Source organism: Neopsephotus bourkii, unplaced genomic scaffold (genome assembly GCF_033783945.1).
Source record: "Neopsephotus bourkii isolate Nb327-2 ecotype Australia unplaced genomic scaffold, CSIRO-AGI_Nbou_v1 NB_591, whole genome shotgun sequence".
In the NCBI taxonomy this organism is placed as follows: domain Eukaryota; kingdom Metazoa; phylum Chordata; class Aves; order Psittaciformes; family Psittacidae; genus Neopsephotus; species Neopsephotus bourkii.
Window position 1 is genome coordinate 194,587 of NW_026901092.1, and position 25,938 is coordinate 220,524.

Consider the following 25,938-nt stretch of genomic DNA (forward strand, 5'->3'; position numbering starts at 1 on the left):
TTTAATTACAGTGTGGAAATTGAGTAGGTACATCTTTTCACATTTCGGTGTTATCATCCTTTCCCCCCCTCCTCTGTTACAGTAATCTGTTTTTCATTCATTGCATGAAAATTCCTTTGAGAACAAAAAGAGATAAGTTTTAGAACTTTGACATAGGAAGAAGAGATTTGGGCTTGGCTCTCAATCCTTACAAATCAGTTCCTTGAAATGGAAGGTTTGTTATTTATATCACCCCTGAATTGTGCCAGACTTGATCTGCAGAGACATAGAAAAAAAAAGACCAGCCTCTTGCCTGCACCATCTGAAATAAAAACCTGGCACAAAATGAGAGACAAAAAAAGGAACAGCTGACAACAGAGTTAAAAGAGGTAAAGCATACATACCTAGGTGATGTGTAGTGTCTTTACACAGCTGTACATATTCATTAAAGCTTTTCATGTTTCAAAGATGTTTGTGGGAAGTGAGAGTTGTGGAAGTGAGTCATTGTGAGAGTATCCAGCCAACAGGTTCCTGTGAAGCCTTAGCAAAAGCTATTTTAAAGATCTATTTTAATCTCAGTACTTGTTAGCAATGCAGCAGCTAGCTGAAACAGCTGCCTAGAATAGAGAAAGCAGCATTGGCAAATATTCTTTAGGACTACTGCTGGGAAATATCTATCTATCATCTCTTCTGTCTGTGTCAGCTGTCTGCCGATAACACTTTATAGCATGGAAGTGTTGTCACAGAATCCCTGAGCAAAGGGTTCCCAAGCAAAAGTATGAGGGAGAGGAGTAGGAGTTTTAGTAAAGTGTTTATGCTTCCATACTTGGTTTATTAACAACACTTTGATAGTAGCGCTCTAAAATGTTCCTAACTAACCTTTGCAATGATCAGGCTGCATGCAGCCTTAACAGGCTTTTGGTTTTGTTGGTGTTTGCTTTTGCATTACAGATGAGCAGGAGCTGATACAGACTTTGTAGTGACCATTTTAGCTAGCTTTTTTGTGCTTTGGGGTTTTGTCAGTTCTGAAGTTTTGCCAGCCCAAATCAGGTATCCTACTTTCTTTTGGATGTGTATATCTGGATTTCTCAAAAAAGCTGCCAAATAATCAGAGTAAAATATCCCCTAACAAGTTGTGATTTCTTAGACCACAGAAAGTGAGAAAGTCTCTAGAAATGCAAAAATCAAACACTTCATAGCATGTAGGTCTAAAAATCCCTAAATACATGGTGTGCAGGCAAAAAAAAAATCCCAGAATGAGATATGCTTACCCGATTTAAAAATGTATTTGTGATGACAATCACAAGCTTAAGAATCCAATGGTTATTGTTGTGGTCTCCATTTTCTGTAACCTGGGCTGTGGAAGTGACTCGTTCTACAAGAAAGTTACCTGAGCAAAGACTCCTTTACTATTTAATTAACTATTGTTAATAGTCATATCACTGTGTTTAAAATCAGTATTTCTTATGTTAAGAATATTTATCTTCTCAAGCAAGTTGAGGTGATGAAGTATTACTGCTGCGGTTCTAACGGCTTGTTTGTAATGCCTGAGAAACTGTCAGGAAAAATCCTTTTATTTGTGAGATGAAATGCAGCTCCTAAGTAATTTGTGATTTGCCTACTTGCATAGATCTCAATGTTTGCTTTATAGTCAATGGATAAATGCCATGGATAACACAAGGCAATAAAGCAGATTTATAGCCCTGGGAGAATGAGGCATTCTGGCAATAAAAAATAATATAGACCTGACTCTGCCTTCTCTTGGACTGTTTATACACCAGGATAAATTCAGTAATTTCACAGAAGTTAATCTTTATTTATAGTGATACAAATGGCGGCAGGCTCAGGCTTCTGTGTAAGAGAAACACAATTCCCCCTGTGTGTCTACATAGGGACAAGATAGCTGGGATGAACAAAATAAGAAGTGGATTTTCTTCCCTCCTGGAAGTTAATCTGATGTTACTGGACTTTTTCATAAAAAAACCCCAAACAACAAACCACAAAACACTATGTGTGTCTCATTTCTACCTCCCAATTTCCACATTGCAGCATTTCCTTGTTTACATCACTGTATCCAGTTGCTGTCACTTTCACTATATATGGATTTTAAGACCTGTGAGGCAGAACTGTCTTTGTGGTTGCATAGTACTTAGCATAATGAGCCCCCAGCCTATTTCTAAGACCCTTAGATGCCAAAGCAATGTGAATGCTAATAAGGGTATGAAGTACAATATCTCTGTTCCTCAGTGCCCACTTAATTCTAGTAAACCTGTCATCATTTGGTTGCTGTAGAAATTGCAAAATAAGTGACAAATAAGGAAACACCTAAGCAAAGTAAAGGAGAGGATATGATTGTGAAAGCAATAGACTGAACGGATTTCCATATCTTTTGTCATAGCTTCCAGGGATGCCTGTTTCTCCCTCACTGGAAGGTTCAGGGTTAGTTTGCATGGGTTGTTGGAAGGCGAAGGGACAAAGCTTTAGCAGCCTTCATTGAGCAGGCCAGGGAGAAGTTCAGGAAAAGGCAGGTGAAGAAAGAAGAAATAACTTTCCCTGTTTCTGAAATCTCTACATGCTCCCTCACACCCCCCCCCCCAAAAAAAAAAAAAAATCACACAAGAAAACAAAACCCAAACAAGGAAATCAAAACAAATGTGATGGCAAGTGGTCCATTATGTTCCTGTCAGGGGTTCTGGGGGAGATATAAGACCTCAGCCATACAGTCACTTAATTTTTTTCTTGCTGTTTATTGTTCCATTCACCCGCTCTGGGATACACAGTTGGGCCTTCAGCTCCTAGCTGTAGTCTTTAAACACTGCCTAGGATTCATTCAAATGAGCAGAGCAGTGTTACAAGTCCCACTGCAGACAGCATATAGGTCCTGCCATTTCTGTCAGAATAGTCAGCAATCTTAGTCTTATTCCTGAAGACAACTCACAGCTCTGAGCTTACTTTTATTCCAATGTGTCCACAGTGCCTTTGAACTGATTCCCTTAATACAGTCATTGCTCTGCCCTGTTCTCTTCAGGCTCTTCTTTCTTGAATATTTCACTTTATCTGGGATCCAGTAGCCCTCTGGAGCCTTCTGGCAGTGAACACTGTGTATTTTAAACTAGTTCTAGCATGTTCCTACAAATTAAAATTCCACAAATTAACTACAAGGATCCTGCTTTCATTTAATGACATTTCTGATAGAAGAACTTTAATCCTGTCTCCCTTAGCTATGTGCTAGAGTTCCCAACTATTTCAAATGCAATTACAATTATCTCTGCTATCACAAAACCTCTTTAAAATACTTGTCCTGGGGTCTCTGGAATGATATTAATGAGAAGCAACCGATGTCAGTTAACTGAAACGTCTGAATTCATAAATGTCATCTCATGTTCTCATAACTTAAAGGGCATAGCTACAAAGTGCTTAGCAGATTGTCGTGGTTTAAGTCCAGTCAGTAACTCAGAACCATGTAGTCACTCTCTCACTCTGCCCCTTTCCTCCCCCTTGCTCCCAGAGGGGTGGGGAGGAGAATCGAAAGATTCAACTCCCACTCCCACTGCTCCCATAAGAGCAGTCCCGTAACTAAGGTATAACACAAACCACTGCTGTTACCACCAATAACAATAATGATAAGGGAAATAACAAGGGAAGAGAATACAACCGCTCACCACCCACCAACCAATACCCAGCCCGACCGAGCAGTGATCTAGCCCTTCCGGGTAACTGCCCCCAGTTCTACATCCTGGGCGTGATGTGCTGTGGTATGGAATACCTCTTTGGTCAGTTTGGGTCAGGTGTCCTGTCTCTGCTTCCTCCCGGCTTCCCCCCTCTCTGGCAGAGCATGAGATGCAGAAGGTCCTTGGTCAGAGTAAACATTACTGAGTAACAACTAAAAACACTGGTGTTATCAGTGCTGTTCCCAGACTGAAAGTCAAAGCCACAGCACTGCACCGGCTACTAAGAAGGATTTAAAAATGACTGCTACTGCTGAACCCAGGACACGTGGTGCAACAAGAGCTCCAGTTCCAGCAGCCAAAGGCTGGCCTCTGTGTTCAGTAGACCAGTGTACTAATGTTTCTGTATCTGACTTCTTTCCATTCCTTTGGCCCTAACAGTAGCTCAACCAAGCATCCTGCATGGTGAATACTGAAGAAAAATAAAAAGCTTGTTCAATTCCCTTATTGCTCCTGATTTCTACCTAGCTGTACTCTTTGCTTTTTAATGTCCACTGTTATGTGTTCCCCATGTGGCTCTGTATTTCCTCATCTCTGTCTCCAGATGCCTTCTTTTTCTGCTCTAAAATCTGTCCTGAAACTTCTTCTTTCCTAGTTGTCCTTCTCAACAAGTCCCTCTTGCTCTTTCATCTTCAATTTTAGTGTTCCATTCATTCGTCTCCTGGCTACGGAATGGTTTTCCATAAGGTGTACACCTACAGCATGTCCATTTGAAGTGTCCATAAGGTGTACACCTACAGCATGTCCACTGCAAAGCAGTTTGTTCTCTTGTCTTTTAGGACTAAGGTACTTCCTATGTGATATGCAAGTGCATGTGCAAGTGAACAGTTATATGAGAGAAAATAACCAGAATCTTCAGCCTGGCTTGTCTTGTGGTAGCTTGTAACTGTATCATAAGACTGTAGTTCTCTGGAACAGAGAATTAGTTTCATTCTATGATGAAGTGCTGTGAGTTTATCTTGGTGCTGTCTATGATAGTATGTTATTGTAGTATATTAAGGCTTTGCACTGAGAAAACTGATGGAGGCATTTCACTATTTAATTGCATAATTCCAGTTTGTTACTATCTTTGTGTTCTGTAAAACGCTTCAAGATTTGTTGACTGAAAAGCATTTTTACAATGTTGGTCTAAGAAAAGGTGGGTAATATAGCACACAAAATACCAGTTTTATGTGTGGCTTAGCAATTATCTGCATTTGAAACCTCACAAAGCACATTAATCAGGCAGCCTTGTAAATGTCTCTCTATCTGGCTGGTTGTACATAGGCATGTGAAGTGAGGTGAGTTATACATGAAGCTTCCAAAATGTTAAATAAACCAACATGGTGGTTTCTTAGCACTAGCACATGCACATCAATTATATAAGAATAATGGGACTGGGAAAGTGTAGGGAAGCCCTGAATTTACACTACTGAATTTAGTTTTACATGTACATGAGATTCTGTGGCTTGAGGTTTTATACTGCTTATGTCACTTATATAGGAAAAAAAGGTTGGAAATGGGTAAACTGAAGGTTGTTTTAAACCCTTTATGTCATATTCAATCTCCTTAGGGATTCCTAACTGCTATGAGGCAAGAGACAACTCGCATGAATTTAGCGAAAGGCTGGGCACTCGACAGTGTTGTTTTACACAATGAAGTGACCAAGATGATGAAAGAAGATGTTGTTAGCCCTCCTCCTGCTGACATTGGTGGAGTTTATATATATGGCCTTTTCCTCGAAGGGGCAGGTTGGGACCGCAAAAACAGTAAGCTGGTGGAGTCAGCACCAAAGGTAAGCATGAAGTGAACATGACAAGCTGGGACATAATGTGGTGTGTTCAGAGAACAACAGGAGGCATTTTGAGTGCCTGCAGCAGTGGTTTCACAACAGGTTTTAAGAGGGTAGAACACTAGCAGGGGTGGGAAGAGGACAGTGTTTACCCACCAGACCCAAATAAAACTGTTAGAAAATTAATTTAGGATGCACTGCACTATGGCAAAGAGATGCTGGGCTTCTTGGCTTCAGGGACCTTAGAAGCACAGCTGTGTTTGAGTAAAATAGTGCATCCCCCAGTCAGCCTTCTTTTGAATGACCAAGTGGGACCCTACCACAATTTCCAAAACCCAGGACTAGGTCTGATCACAGCTGCTGTGGAGGTCACTGTTTTGGATGACTGGAAGCCCCTACATTTGTTTTTGAATAGAAGGAAGAGTATTAGTTCTGGGCTTACCCTCAGTTATCCATGCATGAAGTTATAGTTTCCTGATGTGACTAAGCAGATTTAAAATCTAGCTATGGAGTAGTGATTAGATGCTGTAGTCACCACCCAGGGAAAGCTGCCAAATCAATGATAACTGTCCTGGAATTAGAGTTGAGGTATTTACTCTTTGTACGTAAAACACTTCTGCATCTGGCTGATAACAAACTTCTCTAAACCAGACCTTGCCAGCTGTAGCTTCTGTTGCCTGCTTTGCCAAAATACACATTCAAATATGGAGTTTACCCAGGTGCTCTGGAGTGTTCACCGAGCTTCCATATTGCTCTTGTGTTTGAGTCTTTTCCCCCCAGCCAATGAATACTTTCTATTGGTGTTAGACCTGAGGGGATCTAGTCTGGAATAATACCCAAGAGGCACTTTGGAACTTTGACTGTCCACTGCCAGCAGTACAGAGGTAACAAGGAGGCTTACTAAAGGCAGCATGACGTTTGTAGCTTCAGTCCTGCCATTCATAGAACAGGAGTTGGGTTAAAAATAGGGAACTCGGACAAAGGGGTGAGGGATGGGAAAAGTGACAATGGTCTTTCTTTTCCTCTTCTAGAACCACACTGTCATTTTTCCATTTACTTCCATGGTGTGCAGTTTTCCAGGCTTCTGCTGCTTTCTCTTCCTTCCAGGCTTCCAGATGTCTGTTGTCCCTGAGCTGCCCACTGGCTTTACATTGGGGTCAATATGGAAGTGAGCATGGGACACTTGTTCTCGCATGTACCTGAGGTGCTGGTGCTTTTGCTGAAGGCTACCACTGAATCTAGATTCTAGCGTTTGGAGTTCAGACACCCTATCCTGCTTCTCTAATGCTGAGCCTTGTGTCTTTTTTAACATTCTCAGGTGCTGTTCACAAGTCTTCCTGTAGTACATGTGTATGCTGTTAGCACAACAGCATTACCTGATCCAAAGAAGCAGCAAGGAAGTGTGTACTCCTGTCCTGTCTACAAAAAGCCCCGGAGAACAGATCTGACATACATTTTCTCTTTGAATCTGAAAACAGTGCAGAATCCTGATCACTGGACTTTACGGGGGGTTGCACTACTATGCAGCTCAAAATAAGAACAGAGCTATTAAAAAAGAGCCACCTAGGAAGACTAGTCTGCAGCCAGTAGGACTTTAGTTGTTACTGTCAAAGTGGTGGCTACCTTCTCACAGGGGTATGGGAATTAGCAAGTGATTGTGTTAATTGCTCATAGATCAGTTTACTCTGCTCACAGCAAAAATACTAAGTGTATTTATCCTGGAAATACCAGGGGGAAAACAACTGCAGGTGTAAAATTTGGCAACTGTTACAAAGCAAGTGAGAATATAATAAACTAGCTTGGTCATAATGGAATATCTAGCTAGGAAAAAAGTGCTTATGATACTGATAACTGCTTCAACATTTATGGTGGTTCTTTTGTAGGTTTTGTCGTTTCTTCTTCATACAAGACTTTTCCATAATATAATTCTTTTAAGATGCAACTTTGTAGTTGAAAACTTTTCATCCATAGCATTATTAAAGCTGTAACAGCAAGTGAGTTAAACATGTGGTAAAACTTTCTGTTTATCTGCAAATACTCCAATGCACAGTTCCTTTGATTTTGCATTTGTAAAATTTCTGGGTGGTTTTACAAATGGATGCTACCATTTCCTTGAACAGTCACCTGTTTATGGGATCATAGAAGTTGTGCAAACAGGTGAGTTCATCTTCGCACAAGTAGTAGCCTTTGCATGTGTTAACTCATTTCTAAACATAAAGCCCATTAAGTAAGGTGTGCACCTCTCCAGTATTAGCAAGAAAAAAGTTTTGGCACTCTTAGAATAAACACATATGAACACCAGTTTGGCTCTATCAGTATTTACTCCATTGGCATTAGTGCCAAATCCTGCAGATTCAAACCTTGTAACTGCTTTCTAGTCTGTATTTTGCACCAGTTTAGGTAAAAAAAAATAAAAAAAAATAAAAAGGAAGAAAAATGCACAGGCCATTTCTGGGAGTAGATTCACCTGAAATAGCAGAAGTAATTTTTGTTTGTTATGACCACCGCTGTCTACCCTGTAACTGAAGGGTGATTGCCATTTCTCTTTTAATAGACAGACACGTATTGGCGGAAAACATGTTTGTCTTTTTTCACTAGCACAAATTCAAAGCAAAAGAAATTGCTGTTGGATGTTATGAAAGAAGGACTTGCAGTGGGTGCTTTGTTAATCACTTTATTTTTCTCCTTGTAAGCACTAATTTTCTGTATAAACACTTCACTTTCTTTTCAGCTGGTGTCTAAGAAAGTAGTTCATCCTTTCCCATAACTAGCTTTACTCCGCAGATAGTAATTGCAGGAGTCCTTTGGTGAGGAAGTTTGTTATTCACACTCCCACCCACAACTAAGCAGAAAGTGCCAGATTTCTTCTTGGAAAACAGAGCAGACAGTGACAGGGTCCCTTTCTCCCACTGAGCTGGGAGCAGCACTTGTTTCAGAATGAGTGCCAGCAAGATTACTTTACCAAGTGAAACCACCTGTTCAAAAGAGGCACATCGGGCCTCCCTGCAGTACAGCTGTACATCAGCCTATTTTATTGAGAATTTTTTGGCTTGAGGCTTGGGATTAAATTCACTGCTCTTGGAAATTCTGAAAAAGGGGGAATTCCAGCAGCAAAATCTCTGCTGTTGTATAGAAATTGAGGTTTTAAACCATAGTGTTCTACTGCCCTGGGTTCAGCTGTCACTGTTATTTTTCTCCTTCCTAGTAGCTGCTGCAGTGCTGTGTTTTGGCTTTAATCTGAGAACAATGCTGATAACACACCAATGTTTTAGTTGTTGCTCAGTAGCACTTGCCCTGATCAAGGACTTTTCAGTCTCACGCTCTGCCAGTGAGGAGCGGCACGGGAAGCCAGAAGGAAGCAGAGACAGGACACCTGACCCAGACTAGCCAAAGGGATATTCCATACAACAGCACATCATGTCCAGTATAGGAAAGGGGGGGAGTTACCCGGAAGGCCCAGATTGCTGCTCAAGTTGGGCTGGATATCAGTCAGCAGGTGGTGAGCAATTGTATTATGCATCACTTGTGTTTATTGGGTTTTTTTATTTCCCCTTTTAGTTTTATATACCCTCCCCTTGTTATTTCCCTTACTATTATTATTATTAGTGTTATATTGTACTTTATTGGACTGTTCTTTTCTCAACCCATGGGGTTTACATTCTTCCAGTTCTCTTCCCCATCCAGCCCAGAGGGGGCTAAATGGGGAGGTGTGAGCAAACAGCTGTGTGGTGCTGAGTTACCAGCTCAGCTTAAACCATGAATTCTCCTCATCCTCTACCTGTAGGAGGGAATACGAGTAAATTAACTTTGAGCTCTTTGTAGATGTAAAATTCAAGTCAGTAACACTGATAATAGCTTCAAATGAAAAGCATACATCGAAATGCTCTGCGCACCTGGAAGAACTCCCTCTGAACAGCTAAGGATAGAAGTAAACATTAAAAATGACATATTTGATAGAGGTTATATGCAGTGCTGCATGATAAACTTCACAAAACTGCATCACTTCCTTTCTTTGTGAAGTAAAATAAGCAAAATGCTACATAAAAAAAATCTATGGGCAATTATGTTCTAGCACTTAGTGTTCTCTTGTATAAAAATGCAAAGAAATAGCTTCTTTGAACTTTGACGTTTTCATTTCAGTAACTAAATCCTGTTTATGTGTTTAAGAAAAAGTCAAATCTTTCAGAATAGATGCAAGTAAATTATAGAAGAATTAGACAAATGACAGTATTTCACTGAAAAAGAACATACAGTTGCCTGGTTCCAGAAAAGACTTCCTATAACTAGTAAAAAGAACAACCAAAGAAACCCTCCAGTCTATCCTGTAAGCAAAACCTTTTTTCCTTTTTTCATGTAATTACAGAGCAGTGAAGATGTGCAATTTACTGTTGAAGGAAGCATATTCCTCTCCCTGTCCCTCTCTTGCCCCATGCTGCCCTTCCATTCAGTAGAGTTGCTGCTTCCTGTCTGACAATATTGATTTTAAATGTCACTGGCACCATATAATATTGATCTTCCCCAACCAATGGTCCCTAGTTACTATTGCTGAAGCTGTCCCACTTCAAATGTGATGTACACCAGGCTAAATGAAAGAACAGGCAGGCAGAATGTTTGAAATCAAACTAGTTATATTTAAATTGTAGATTAACAATTGGCTGAGAGTCCTCAAACAATGTATATAGATAACCAAGTTATGCTCTGCTGTTAAAATGAATTTGAGATAATAAATACAATCATACAGCTTTTGGCAATATTGTACAAGTTTCTTTCACACAGATAGTAATGACATTGCTTTAGATAAGTGCTTTGAAGGCAACTCCATTTGAGAATGAAGAGAGCAATACAGTCCTGCACCTCATGTCAGTGTAGCGGTCATGTTTACAAACATATCTGATGTCAGGGCACTGGCTCCCAAGTGTTGCAAATAAACAGCATTCCATACTCCAAAGGGTGTCTGTCTCATAATCCCTGAGGCTGTGGCTGGTTGATAACGATAATGATAGGAAACAAAGAATTAGGTTATAGATTAGCCTTATGCTTCAGTGGCTTTGTAGAATAGATTTTAATTGCAGTGAAGCTCAGAAAAGCACAGAGAATGAAAAACAAACCATTTCCCTTGTCTGGTCACTTACGGTCATGAGCCCCATGATCCTCTGGATAAAGTAACAATTCTTTAAAAGACCTTGAGGAAACTTCAGTTATATTCAGTTATAATATTCTACTTTTTCTCTATTTATCCAGAACCCATGCATTAACCTTATTCCTTTTTTACTGCTTCATACCTTTGCCTTTCTCGCAATCATATCTTTCCAAAACGTGAATATGATACCTCATTCTCTTTTCCTCCTGCTAACTATATTTAATGTGTCTTCTGCTTTTTTATTCTTACTCCATAAGTGCAGAAAAGACGTTGCTTACATACATCAAACCTTCTTCTTCCAGAACTCTGGAAATAATCTTTAGTCATTTCAGGAGCTTCTCTTTTCCACTGAGAAGAAACACAATTTACCCAAGAACCTATCATTCCTGCCACATTTTGTCACACCCTGGATAATGCAGGAATTTCTTCTTCCTGCTGTTTCAATGAGGGCCCTTAAATGAAAAGATTCATGTAGCTAAATCCACATTTTCCGTAGTTCTTTCATTTAGTAATATGAAGCAATACCTTTGTTACTGTTTTCTTATTACAGGAGTTGGTATAAGATAGCAGAAATAATTTTTATCCTGTTGTACATAAATGTAAAGAGAGTGATTAGGTGGTCACTGCTAAGTCAATCTTGAAAATCCAGCAGATGTCCATCTCCCTTTGACATATGAGTTCCATTTGGGTTAATAATGGCTATTGGCACATTGCAAGACAGAGGGGGAGCCCCATTCCTTCATTTGCATGGCTTGGCTTTTGTCAGGCGGACAACACTATAGACACCCATGTAAATGATAGAACAACACCAACACATTTTTTGTAGTGTAACACAAATTCACACATTTTTCTAAAGCTGAGTGAATACATCCTGTGTTCTTTCTTGTTCAGTAAGGATAGTATGGGGTGTTTGCTAATTGATTCTGTATGCCGATTGCTGTAAGTCTAGCAAAGGGACATCGTCACCTCCTCCTCCTTCTTTTCCTTCCTGCTTAAGAACGACTTCTGGGATTGTCACTCCTTTATCCGTTGTCTGGGTAGAACCTTTTGTTGCACTATTCTTGTCTTTCTTTACCTTAGTGATCACTTCTGTGTAAGAGATTTCTTCAGTGAAAGGCTCTGCTGCTGCGAGCTCAGAGGCGATGTGCACACCAGCTTCCTGGATCCCTTCCTGACCTTCGGCTCCTGTTCGTTCTTTGCCTTTTTTATGGATCTTGAACGTCTCCTTTGTTGGGGCAGCTTGTGAAATGGTTTTCTTGATCCTTATCCCAGATTGTTTCAGTCTCTCTCCTGACTGCCTTATCCTCTCTCTCCTCTCAGGGGTCACTATTCTAGTTCGAAGCCTGTTTACCTTCTTGCCAAAATTTTGTCTTGTCTTTTGGATATTTTCCCTTGAGAATGCCTTTTTGATATCATCTATGCGTCTCATGCCTGATTTCTTGAACTGGGCAGCTTTACTTTCTTCAATATAATATTCTTCATCAGAAGACAGATCATCAGGTGGGAAGAAATCATCCTCCAGAGTTTCCCCTGCTGTCCTTTCTTTGATAACAGAGAGAGATGAAGGACACTCGGTTTCCTCCTGTGAACAAAAGCACAAAGTCATCTTCCAGCAAGCATGTTTTAAAAGGATAATGATTCAAGCATTTAGTTTTTTGGCTTCTAGTTAATTAATACTAACTGAAATGCAATACTGTAACAAAGCAAGGTAGGCTTGTATCATTGTATGTGATCTATACAGAGCACAAATGGCAGAAGAAACCTTAAACTGGCCTCCAATAGTTTTCAGAACAAATTTGGGGTTTTCTTGTTTGTTTTGGTTTGGTTTTGTTTCAGTTTGTTTGTTGGTTGTTTTTTTTTTTAATCTTATCTGCTTTCCTGAGATTGGGCCTAGATCCATTATTCATCACCAATAAAAGTACACATTCTGTACTCATTAGAGGCTTTTGTGTGTATGTCAGCTGTACACTCTCCAAATGCGTGCAATGATACCAGTAGCTTCAGTCCTTTACTGTCACCAATACAATTGCATGTTTTTGACTCATTGGAACTTGACATTTCTGTTGCTGCCCAGAAGGGGTTGAACCCCAGTGTATTAGCTTACATGTGCTGGCTCCACAAGGGGACGTAGCCAGCAAAGGAACATTATTTGGTAGACCCAGTTCCATACAACTCGCTCAGCACCTGCACCTCTGCTGAGATGAACTTCACTTGTTCCATCTGGAAACATATGAATGGCTTCAAGCAAGCACTTCTCTCCTGTGGTGAGTTTGGTGGCCTGTATGAGCATGCAGTAGTACATATTTATATTATACATATGTATTAGCTGCATGCTTGGAAGCGGTAACTATCCTAGGTATCTTAGTATTAGGAATTTATGTAGCCTCTCCAAAGAAAGAGGCTCAAAGACTGGGACACAGAAGATTTCCAAAAGCTGTCCACAACAAGCAAATCATTTACCAAGAAAAAAGTTTGTGGTAATAGAAGGATTTATCTGAACAGGGACAATCTCCTAAGAGAGTTGATTCCCTGATCTGAATACTGCTGAACATTACAGATGTGTTGTAGCTTGGTGTCAGCAAGTCACTTCTACCTAAAAGTACTAGTGTATGTAGAGCAGAAAATTCATAGCTCGTAAGAGGTGTGCAAGATGGGCAATACCAGCTTCTTCTTCCCTACTAACTGTTTATGTGTATGTGCTCTTCTCCCAGGAGGAGCAGCCCTTTGGGGTGCAGAGAAGTACAACAGCTATATAAAACTTCTCTAAGCTGTCTTCCATTGCTACTAACTACTTCAGCTGATACCTGAAGTATGACAGTGTCTAGGCTCTTCCCTAAGTATTATTATCTTACTGATATTACTTATGAACCCATGAAGAATGGGGTCGGGCTTCCTGAATATTTTGCTGTGAACTGATTTCCAGCCAAAAAGAAGTCTGCCATTTTTCACAGTGACTTATTAGCAGCAAGTCATGTTTAATTTTACAGAGTATTAGCAATACGTAAAATAAAATACATGTAGCTATTTGGCAGATAAAGCCCGCTTATGAGTCTGTCATCATGTGCTGGCTTCATTAAAAACCCTCTAGAAAAGTAGTTGTGAATGCTTAGAAAAAAATAGGGACAAATTATGTTACACTGATTACAGCAGAATGTTATTCAACTCATCTGTCAGAATCAGCAGGAACAAAACTACAATGCTTTGCTAATAATCATCTTCATTAACATGTGCAAATTAACATTAATTATATAAAGACTTCTATATATAAACATAATCTCTTCTTTTCTGAAAGTGAACTAAAACACAGCTGGAAAATAATTCCTCAAAGTTTGTAAATTATAGCCCACTCCTTCAGCTGAAATGGTAACAAAACTGTTTCCAGAATGACTATTCTGAAATGTCAGTGCATACAGAAATGAGTATGATGTGGTGAATAGGGTGTGTGGAGATCACCTTTTAAAAAGAGAGAAGGCAGAGAGATTATTTCTCTGCAATATTTCAGCTGTCTTCCTCTGGAAGAATAACAATATTTTCTGTACTTTTTGTCAACTGCTTGCTAGATTTTTTAATTGTACTTAGCTTTATAGCCTATTAGAAAAGAACACTTTAACTTTCATACATATGTGTTAGAATTAAGACTTACGAACAGTAACGTGAAATGAAGGTCTTGTGGACAAGCCACAGAAACTGGAGCTGCAGGCCCTGAGGAACATTCCTCATCCTGCTACAGACTCTGAGAATGATCTTTGCCAAATCTCTGTTTTTCTACCTTTCCTTGGTTTCTGCACACATCTTGCAGAATCAGATATAGCAAGACTGAAAATTAGTGTGAGTTTCTAGCTCCTCTCAAGATTTCTGGATGGAAGATGTTATCAAAGTGGAAAGTATTAGTGAAACTGGCTAGCGTGTTAGGGAGATTTCATAATGAAAGCACAGTGATTTAGGCTCAGTAGGAAAGCTTTCTCATCTGCTTCCTTTCTCTCTCCTGCCCCTTCCCATTTCTTCTTGTCACCAGTATCAGTGGGGTAGAGAGAAGAGAGGAGCCCATCCTTCCTACAGCAGGAACAATAAGTTTTAGCAGCAGGTGGGAAATAGATGGAGTCAAAGCATATAGCTACCAGCTCATTTATAGAATCACTAAAAGCAAAGACCAAACACCTACTGGTTTCAGTTCATGTGACAAAGCCCTGATCTGGGTGAAAGCTTTCTTCTTAGCTTGAAAGCAGATGGAACTGGAAAAAGCAGGGCTAGGCAGCCTGATCTTAGGGGAGGATGAGAAGCAGTTGAGCAATTGATGATGCTACTTGCAAGCTTTTAGCTAAAAATCTACATTAGTGTTTTGCTAGAAAGGACTCCTACCTGTCACCATCACATCATTGGAGGGAAGGGAGGATCTTTACGCTGAATTTGTAAGCGCTCAGATAAAATAAGGACAGGAGACTATTTCACAGTACAAGGTGATAGCAAATAGTCAGCTATTTTTAACCTGATTTCTTGAGGAAGGAGGAATGCAGTCATGGTCAATTGGTTAGTACAAAGGACATGTACTCTGCTTGCCCTGCCTACTGGGAACACCAAAGACTTGAACAGGTCAGCACCAGAAACCAAGAAACAAATCTGTGGAAGCTGGTCGTTCTCCTTCCCTTTCATCACTCCTAGGGTGCACTCGGAGAGGGTGCACTCTACAGAGGGTGCTCACCCTGGCCCCGGTGTGCTTGTTGCCCATAATTTCCTGAAAAGTTAGTCCACCACTCAGCACGCTGAAAATCAGCCTGGGCTTTTCAATGCAAAACATTTTTTTTCCCCTTCTCCAATACAGAAGTAAGGTGATAAGTTGTTCAGTAACTGCTTGATTTGGAAGTCATCATTGGTTTTGTGTGGAAAAAATGTAGCACATACGCTTTAGTTATGTAGCTCCCATCTTCTAGTGGAGAGATCCTTAAATGCTCTCTCCACTAGCACATAAACATTTGGACATACTCCACCAATTTGAGAACAGAGCTGAGCTCAGACACAAAGAAATAAGCTCTCTTTGCCTGCTGCGCTGTGAATCATTCTGTCCTCCTGGCTGATGTCTGTTCCAAGCAAACACACCATGGCTCAGACACCTTGCTTGGAGATCTGAACCTGACATTTTTGGTAGGTGATGGGGGTGCTGAGAAGAGAGAGTGTGTATTTATGAATGGGTGTAAGGGGCAAGAGGGGAGAAAGGAGTTAGATTCAATGGAGTGTTGCTGAAACTGGAAATAGTTTGGAAGAATGCACACGTGTAGAAGGAAATGAAGCCTGAAAGGAGAAAGGCCTCATGTTCTGTAGTAGCAGAGGAATGACTGAAGGCACTGACTGAATGGTAAGGGAAAAGCCTGGAGACCTTTGAAGTTCAACCGGACGGGGAGAAAAAAACAGAGGCCACAAAGCTGCGAGGTTAGTTAGATCCACTGCTTCAGAAACAATCTGAACAAACAAAACTTAAAGGTATAACACAAACAGAACAATTGCACAATTCAGGAGTGGCTGGTGAAGCCCCTGGCACAGTAAGAAAGCATTTAAACCTGAACTTCAGCTTTTCCTAGCTTTTGAATATTTAACCTCTCAAATATGCCTAGCCAAAGAAGTTTGAGTTTTTATGGGCTTGGCTGAATACAAAGTAAGCAGATGATTAAACCTCAGCTTTGGTGAAGGCCAGCACAGTATTGATTTGAACAGATGGCTCCAGGGTCGGTGAATATTGAAGCCTTGATATTTCTAACATTGGGTTCCCAAGAAAGTCTGACTCCATCATTGTTATCTTTATCCTTTGCTCCCTTTTCAATTTAATTCACAATTAGGAAAATTTCAACAGGATGTAGTCTGCGTCCTTCGCACACTCCTTTTGCTCTGGAAACTCTACATCGGCTGCTCTGCACCCACACACTGACAACTCTGCAGCACTGCCTGCACCTCCTGATCTCAAGGAACGGATCACAGCAATAGCATTTTTCTCCCATAGGATATAACAAGGCATTTATGAAGAAAGGCTAATGCACCTGCTCATGAAACTACACAAAGTGCAAGGTGCTGACTCTTTCTCACCTCACAGAAGCCTTAAGAAAAATAGATAAATAATCTTAGATGTGGCAATGCCCCGATGAACATCACAAGACTCTCGGGGTGGTGATGCTCAGATAATTGAAAATTACAGGGGAAAAGAGACTTAAAAAAAAAAAACAACAAAAAAAAGAGTCTCAAAATGTGCCTGCTTGATACCCCTGCCTGCACAGTCAGGCTCTTCTCACCTCTGGGCAGGGGAAGAAAGAAAATGGCAGAGTAAAGTGTTTAGTGATGTCTCAGGTGTTTTGCGGCAGTGGTGTCCTGGCAAAGATCAGGTCAGCTCTGATAGCTCTTAGTGCTGAACTAGGGAGTAAATAAGCCAAAGGGGCTGCTGGAAGAGGAATGTTGTGCCTTCAGCAAGGTCAGTGAGGCTGGGCAAGGGAAAATGGTTATTGAGAAAATTCCCTCGCAGACTTGTTAGCTAAATCCCCACTCTTCATCTTTGTAGGCACTGATGCAATCAGTCATTAATAGCAGCATTAGCAGTATTTTCATTCAGAAAAGGCGGGTTGCTACTTCAAAGTTCATGGGATTCACTAGATGAAGCAGTGACATAGCGTGGCTGTACAAGAAGTTAGGCTTTAAGTACATTAACATTTTTACCGATAATTTCAATCATAAATTTATCATAATGCCATTTAAAACAAACAAACAAAAAAAAGGGATATGAAGGCATTTTAAGGGATGTGGCCAGTTCAAGAGCTTTACTCCCCTTGTCCTTCCATGATTTTGGCACATGTATTCTGGGTTTGTATCTCAAAGCCCAGACTGGGTTTCTAGAGCCAGTAAGGAGAAAAAAAGATAGTGCATTGTCTTACGTGTAAATATATGCTAGAAACACTATAAGCCAGTTTTGCATTCTCTCTTCAAACACCTTCAAAGCATAACTCTAACAAGCTTTAATAAAGGCAGGTGTTACCAGCTCTCCACTAGTATCCAATTTCAATTAAAACTGTAGCAGAACAAATATTAAACTACAGTAAACAGTAGCAGAGAAAAACGGAATGACCAAATAAAGAATTAAATTGTATACATATATATAAATCTTATGTTATACATATAAAATTAGGTATTGTGTATGTATATATGTATTAAAAATGAAGCCTCAAAATGCTCCTAAAGAAGCTGCTTACAGCACAGGTAGGCAGTAGAAGGAGATTATAGACCCTGACTTGGAGTTATTGTATTGCACAGGGAAGAGGTCATGGCAAATGACCCTTCAGCTTTGTGCTGTGTGACAGAGAAGGTGCAGGTCATGATTAACATAAGCACAGATGGGACTGGTGATCACCTGACAATTCTGAAGCAGAGCATGAAGCAGCAAAATGGTCGAAGGCCACCCAGAGCCTGGTCTAGCGCTGCTGCCGTGTCTATGACAACTGGGGATGCAAATGACTGGCAGCGTACGGGCAAGAAACTGCATCGCCACAATGTTTAAAAGAGTCCTAGAAATTTGCATGTTAAATGAATGATTTTTTATTCAGACTGGCAGCTGAGGTAAATCACTAAAACATCTCCTTGAAATTGCTCTCTAAATCAATACGAAACCGCTGATGAATAACGAATTACAAATCAGTCAGTACTTTTACTCATATTCTAACAGTTCAGAGGGAAGCTTTATAAATCTCAAGCGATCCCTTCATTTTTTTCTGCAAATATGCCATTTCAAAATCCCTGCCATCAGGCCAAAAAACTGCTTAGATGAGAGAAAAATAGGATTATTTTAAAAGGGCACCTGAGGGATTTTATCAAGCAAAGTAGACAGGGGATAAATACTTCATCACACAAGACTTATGGCCAAGTGCTGTTGTATTTAGAATTACTTTTCCATAATGAAAAAGCATCCTGGCCAGATCAGTCACCCCCCCTTCATTCCTCTTTTCTGAGCCTTAATACACACCCTTTTTCTTTAAATTTTGTCAGAAATTCATTAATTTAACCAGGAGCATACAATGACTGCAAAGAAACCCAGTTCATTCTCTCATTAAATGGCTGTACCAAGCTACAGGCAAGCAAGTGGTACCTAGTTATAACTACATCACTTAGAGAAGCCCTTGGCTCCAGGCCCCCACATGCTGCATAAAAGGACTGATGCAGCTCCACGAGAGAGTTAAAACTTCACACTTTGCTTTGCTATTGTTTTATGGAGCTAGCCTAGCAAATAGCTCTGCAGGTCAGTCTGCAGGTTTGCAATCAAACTGGTGGCATTTCTCACTTCCACTTTATCTGTAGATATCAAGCCTTTGTCAGTGGAGGACAGAGTGATCACAAGGTGTGATAAGACAAAAAAATATATTTGGTAACGTTCTGATTTATTTATTCATCATAAAGTGACTGCTCTTGCAAGCTACCTGGAACAGGATAGTGCTCTTAAGTACAAGTGAAACCCAGCCAGCCATCAGGAGCTGCTGAACTTATCTGCCCAAGAAACCATGTCTCCATGAGAACTTGGTTCTGGACACCTTGTCAACTAAATGGAGAGAACAGGTACTTATAAAGTGGAACCTGTATCCAGAAGTAGAGGTCTACAACGGATCGAGTGAATCAGGCTCCACACATTTGTCTCTGCTAGTTTGAATGGAGTCTATATGCCAAATGCAGAAACATCTGCATTATTGATGTGTAATGCCTGGCAAGACGCATCCCAAGTCTGAGCTTGCTTTTAATGATTTCACATATTCCTCATGCCTGTGCCTGCACTGTTGTGATCAACTTTATTCATGTGCTAAAGGAAAAATTGCAAGGTTCAGCTATCAGTAGTGCTGAGAATATAAATCCCAACCGCATGTCCCCAGTTAAGTCCACCCCTGAATGTGGGCCTCAGGCACAATGGGAATTGCTGAAGGTACCTGTGTGCCCATGGTGGCCAGCCACAGTTCCTGCTGATAAGTCACTCCTGGCAGCCTCTGGGACCGTGGGGAAAAAGCACAACACAGAAGGCTCATGGTGTAGCTATGCTCTTCTGCTGGCTTGCTGGCCAACCACAAGCAAAGAACTGAACAACTGCATCCAGTGCACATGTAAACTGAGATCAGTTGTTTCCACCGCTCAGTGTTAATAGGTGGATAAAAATCAGTGGCAGTTCTAAGATGACAGCCTGTGGCCCAACAGCTGCTTGTTATTTATTTATTTATATTAATTCCCTTTGTTCTCCTTCCCTGTGAAGGCGTCATCAGAAACACAGATTTGCTCTCGCTGTTTCGAAGTGGTTGGTTTTCCTTTTTCCTAAAAATCACAGTAATTTATGATCTTCTTGGCAGCCTCCAGTACTTCAGCTCTGGCTCTGCCACTCCACCAGCGGCTGCTGCACAGCATGGGGCCAGCTCAGAGCTCTGAACCGCAGGACTGGGCTTGACACTGCGAACAAAGGACCCTTGCTACGCTCTCTGACATAACCCTTGGGTTTCTTTTATTCTCTGTATTCTCAGCAAAGGCAATTACCTGTCCCAGCTGTAACAATATTTATTGGGTTTATGGCACAAAGACTCCAACAAAGGCCCTGTGTCACTGGACTGCTGAGGCCTCTGTGTCTGAGCTAGTCACCCTATGCCATCTTTTTTGCCATTAAGTTTTCAGACTTAAATAGCAATTCAGTTTTTCTTCCCTCCCCATGGGTTCTAGCAGAAGGCTTTGTCTCCAGGTCTAAGAATCCATTTCTGCTTTCTGACCTGAGATGACTCATGGGCAGTTTATGCCCATTTCATCTTTTTTGTTGATGTTCTTTACTGCACTCCTCATCCGTGCCTGAATGGATGTATAAATGACAGCCACAACCTTTCTTAGCCTCATGTCTTCCTGGACTGTACCAGCCTAGGTCTAGACCTGCTCTGCTCTCATTTACCAGGGCTTCTCATTTCTCTGATCAGGTTGGTGGCTGTTCAGCTTGAGCACAACTTACTTCAGCATGGGTGATCAGATCAGTACGTGGTACTCCAAGTGGGCTCTGAAATGTTTTGCACAAGGACACTAGGCATCTCTGTCACTTCTGGAAATATCAGCCCTGTGCCCTGAAGCCTTGCGTGCCCACATTTAACTTTCTTTAAGAGCCACAACATCAAGTGGACTCTCCGCCACCTTGTGAGCAAGTAACATGCTGTTTTCTGTCCTTGCCAACCCATGGGGCCTCAGAAGACAAACTAACAACTAGGGCTTCTGCTGAAGCTAAAGGAATTGACACTGTACACCTGCATTAGCATTACTCTAGCTCCAAAGTTTATTTAGTTTCTTGTCTGTATGCCTTTCTCTGGACTGACAATTCCTCACTTTGAATGTATTTTGTTAGTATCTACACTTTTTCTGTGCCAAGATCTTTAATGAAAATATTACACAGTTGACAAATTTGGTCTTAGAAGGAAGCACTTTTAGAAACCCATCACAAGCCTCACTTCCCATTTCAATACAATCCACATTCCTCTGTTGTTTTTCCAGATTATCTGTCATGAGATTAAGATAGTAGGTACATAAATATGAGTAAGACCTGTCATGTTTCTGTGAAACAGAAAAATGATCAAATATGAGTTCTCCAGCACAGCCTGCTCTTGGTGAGCTATTTAACTCCACGTACTAACTGTTCTGTTCTGCAGAGGCCTTCTAAGCCAGCTATTCTTATGCCCAAATGGTATCAGGTGGATGGCTATGGTTCAGATAGCTTTCTTTGTGTTTTTCTAAATAGAAGTGTTGTATTTCCTGCCTTTCATGTCACGGTTACTGTCACAGGGTTTTGCCAGAATAGCTGCAATTACAGGTTCATGCAGATGGGGAGTGAGCTTGTGAGCCTGGTCTTTCAGCATCCCCATTTCTTGAGTTCGTGCCACAGTGACTTTTAGTGACACTTTGTATGGAAGAGGTTCCACTTCAGATTGTCAGATGTCACCATTTCTACTGTCCAAGGCATTATGCTGGAGAAGGACAGTGACCAGGAAAAGCCACTTCTGACTTTAATTTATTTACGCATAATATGAACAGCATACACAAGTTTGCTTCTGCTAGCTTTTCCCATGTGTGCAGTGGAGCAATCACAGAGCAAACCGATTGTTTGTGTAAGCCAGCCAAGCCATAACCCTGCCTGGTTTCTGACATGTCCACTGGGACTGTCCACTAATTTTATCTCAGACAACAGTGATGGAAACAAATGCATGTGTCCCTTCATAGGAAGTTGTTACTTGTCGATGGTGCTTTTATAAAGTAATAATAGAAACAAAAACAGTAACTGTAACAAGGACTTTCTGGTGCCTGTATGCTCCCATTCATAGAGAGACCTGCAGAAAACACAGGAAAGCAAACGAAACAAGTTCTTTCAGGGTTTCAAAAAAGGAAAAGAAAAAAAAAAAAAAGGAAAAATCCCCTTTGATTTCTGAATGATTTAGTCAGAAGAAGTAAAACTCTTAGATGATCTTTGACTGCAGAGAAATGATAGCTCTCGCAGCTGGTTATTCAGACCAACCCGAAGAGAAATGAACACTGACCTGTTCCAGTTTATAATGTCTTTTGCATTCCCTGCTGTAGTCTCAGGTCACATAGCACTCCAGGGTCTAAGACCTCACTAGGAAGTCTGAAGTAACCTGACGTTTTTAATCATGGAGTCAGCCTGGGGAGGAGGGCTGCCTGCTACCAGAGCTTTTCCTTGACCACATGAAAAAAGAATTCACTTTCCCTAATCATTATGCTCAAGGATGGTCACTTTGTCTCTCTTTAATGCGAGGATATTGCTAATTCTTTTCATCATTGCTGAGGTCTCTTGGGACAATCTCCTCCAGCCAGTGATTCTTTTCAACCTGCCTTCTCTTTTTATCAATGATAAGATCAAAGCTATCCACTTGAAAGGAAATCTTTAGGATTTAATTGGTGTTTCCTTTTTCCTGATATGCTGATGTTTTGGCAAAAATTAAAACTAAACCCAATGTGCGGTTACCCATGTAGGCATTCAACACCAGCTACACACAGGTCATTGGCTCCATCACAATGTCCCAAATGATTCATTAGAAAAAAATGTCACTACAGATGAGCTGTCACTCACAACCATCAAGTAAACAACCTGGTTATATCCATTTCTAAAATACAGTGAAGGGAGCATGCTGATTCTGTAGCTATTAACAGACTCTTTGCAACCAAGCTTCAGTCAGTCAGGTCTTGGCACTCCAGCCTACACTGGTGTAAATCAACATTGTGAAAATCATTGCACTTGTGTGCAAGAGACTTTCACAACTGTACCTGTGCCTTAAACCCCAGTGCACTCTTGACTCACTAGCATGTTCCAGAGCATGCTTCCAGAGTGTTTTTGTGGAGCAATGCAGTTATCCTACTCCAGAAAAGTGTTAAATGACAGATCCTAGGAGGATCAGCATACCTGCTCCACCACTCTTCAGTCTCCCTTTATAAAGGGATGAAAGTTAAAGAGGAAGTCATCCATATTCTCACTGGCAGTTCTCAACTACCATACGAAGAGGAAGCTAGAAAGACAGCAATCAAAAATGCTGTTTTCCTTCCTAGAAGTATTAAACATACAGAATGGGGTGCAGGTCATTCTTGTCTGGCAAAACCAGTAGAGAGTTCAGAAACTCCAGCTGAAGGTGGTTTTTAGAGAAAGTGCACTCCCTTTGCATGAAACATCTGAAAATACCAACAGCCGTTCTTTATAGCTGCATATAATCCCATTTTCACTGTATTTTACTGCATTTTTAAATAAGCAACTACTCATGTCTTGCTAGGAGAAAAATGTACATTATGTAACAAATACTGTTTCAAGAACAAACATTTTCAATGCTTCAACTATTTTCTACTGCAATCTAATGGCAAAGGCCCATCAATGAAATGGCATTGTGCCATTAACCAGGGGAGTCAGAGATATTTATTTCCTTTTGCTGGGAAATGATTTGCATGGAAAAAGTGAGTGTGCCTGTTTTCTATTCCATCACGATGGCGCAGCTTGCAATAATTGTAATAATAGGCCAAATTATGCCCAGGCTTTCTCCTGAACATCCACAGTATGTCATTCAGTCAGAAAATCCAGGAGGCACAATTTGGCTGCATATTAACTATGACAGGTATGAACATGACATTAAAGAGGTAACATTTCCTACCTACTTTTTTCTTGTTTTAGCTATTTTTTCCCAGTTGTAGCAAATGAAGTAGTTTGGAAAGCTAGATTATGCAGAAGAATTTGTCAGCTGTATACAGTGGTGAGTATATTCACTGAAACACATGGCCCCATTCATCACAAGCAACGTTATTTATGTACAAACAAACAGATGCAAGACCAGGGTGTAAGGCTGGGCGATGGGGGCGCGCTGTGTTACTCACGAGGGATGGTATTTTCAAGAACACATAAGGATGAATATGACTCATTTGAAAAAAGCTTTGGGGACTCGGTGGTATGAGGGAGAAAAAGATTAAAGACCCTTGCTTTCTACTGACTTGGGGCACTGTGAAGTTCCAGCAAATGCAGGATCAGGCCACTAAACAAACAGGTTTCACAGCTCTCACTAGCAACTGACAGAACCCATGAACTGCCTGCACTGTCTATTCTTACTCATGTAAGCAGGACCATGCTGTTTCATGAAACTTCTCTTCAAACACATTTATAAGAATAAGGAACATCCTAGAATGAGGTCAGTGAAAGAAAAAGTATGATTTGCTTGCCCAATATGATTGGAAGAACAGTGCTGTGTTAAACCATTTCCAAAGTAGAGCATGCAAGGGACTATCTGCTGTCATGAAGGGTTTTTGAGTCTGAGCTTTAGTGTGTGCATATAGATTGTGCATATAGACTGAGACAATGAAAAAGCCCCAATCTGTCAGCCCTATGAAAGCCTGAGCAATGCTGCAAGGTAAACAAGCCTTATGTTTTGAAGTGAGTGTCAGAAGGAAGTCTGCATTTCAGGGAGCCCAAAACCGCTTTTGCTATTTGGACTTCAACCTAATATGGTGAAAAAACAACACCGATGAATGTCAGGCATGGTCTGTATGACAAGATTTATAGAGCCTGCCTCATATTACCCTTCAGAGAGGCAACAAATAGTCCTTGCTGATCTGCAGTTAATCTTACACGACTGGCTCAGTAACCTACCAACACTAATAATAGACCGTGTGTGCTGCCGTCAGTGGGCTCATGCTAAAAGACACCGAGGAGCACAACTGAATGTTAAAGAAAGCATAAAATAACTCCCATGTTGGACAGCCGTGCCATTTCGTTCATTAATCACTGCCCTACCACCAGCCCCCAAGGAGGCGGCACAACAACAGTGCTACAAGAAATTAGGTTTGCTTTTACCTGGTAGATTACCACCCGGAATTTGTTTTTTTTCAGCATCTCCTCTTGTTTCGCTTCCACCTTCCTCACGTTGGTGCTCTGCCTCTCCACGCGTGCCCGCACCTCCTTCATGACGGAGCTGACTTTGCGGGTTTTCTCCAGTAACTTGTTCACCGTGTAGCCTGTGTTACCGTGAGCCTGGGCAAGCTTTAAGATGTCAATCTGTATGGTCTTGATGGTGTTTTCCATCTCCCTGTGCCTCTCCTCTATCCTTTTCTGGCTCGCCTGCACGCTGTCCACAATGTTGGCCACTTTGTCCAGGACTGTCACAATCGTGTAAGCTGCATCTTGTTCTCCTTCCTCCTCGGTGACACTGGAGAGGCGATTTTGGTGGGTTTTGTCGGGCTCGGAGGTGATTTCGCGGCGATCCATTTTGCCTGCCTTCAGCCAGGTCGGCGGGAGGCAAAGTTTGGGTGATCCTGCCAGAACAGTTCTGGCACTGCTGCAGGGAGCCAGGGTGACAGCTGGCTCTGGCGATGCTCAAAGTAGGGTGTGAAACGCCGCTCCTGGAGCTTGGTCAAATACTTCTGACTACAAAATATCCACACATGATTGTTCAGATACTTTCAGCAACATGAAACCCCTAAAATTAGGAAGCAGTGTCTGGAAAGGAACATATGTTTAAAGGGTCACGCTTCTGTACTGATGAAGTTATTAGCGTTAATCCAGGAAAGTTAAGTAACTTAGTAATTAAGCAGGAAAGCAAACTTGCATATTTTTAGCGATCTACTTCTGCTTTCGTGTTACTGGAGTGCTTTCCTCTGAGAGAACTCAAAGAGGGGTCTGAAAAATGAACACCGTTGTTTTTCCCAGCAAAACAACTTCAGGTCTTCAGCTCGCTGCAATTGCCACATGGGGGTTAACAAATAAACACACTAAACCAGAGGCAACATAGTGAAAACGTTGTATTGTGTTACATGCT

At 41.1% G+C, this 25,938-nt stretch overlaps 2 protein-coding genes across 2 annotated transcripts in view; one reads left to right on the plus strand and one right to left on the minus strand.

Annotated features, from left to right (window-relative positions):
- LOC133211254 (dynein axonemal heavy chain 5-like) overlaps nt 1–7,881 on the plus strand; it is a 156,472-nt gene extending 148,591 nt beyond the window's left edge. Inside the window, exons 76-77 of the mRNA XM_061351450.1 lie at nt 5,260–5,481; nt 6,797–7,881. Of these exons, the coding sequence (XP_061207434.1) occupies nt 5,260–5,481; nt 6,797–7,015 (441 nt within the window). The 3' untranslated portion in view covers nt 7,016–7,881. The remainder of the gene's footprint in view (nt 1–5,259; nt 5,482–6,796) is intronic.
- Nucleotides 7,882–10,088: 2,207 nt separating this feature from the next.
- Nucleotides 10,089–25,757, minus strand: CAVIN4 (caveolae associated protein 4). Its single transcript, XM_061351449.1, has 2 exons — nt 24,978–25,757; nt 10,089–12,200 (listed from the first exon to the last, which is right to left on the minus strand). The coding sequence occupies exons 1-2, from the start codon at nt 25,386–25,388 to the stop codon at nt 11,532–11,534; spliced, it is 1,080 nt and encodes a 359-aa protein (XP_061207433.1). The 5' UTR covers nt 25,389–25,757; the 3' UTR covers nt 10,089–11,531.
- Between the last annotated feature and the right edge of the window lie 181 nt (nt 25,758–25,938).

Coding starts and splice junctions, on each gene's coding strand:
- CAVIN4 (XM_061351449.1), bottom strand. CDS start 25,388: ATGGATCGCCGCGAAATCACCTCCGAGCCCGACAAAACCCACCAAAAT. Junction 12,201..24,977: donor TCCGGGTGGTAATCTACCAG/GTAAAAGCAAAC, acceptor TTTTGTTCACAG/GAGGAAACCGAGTGTCCTTC.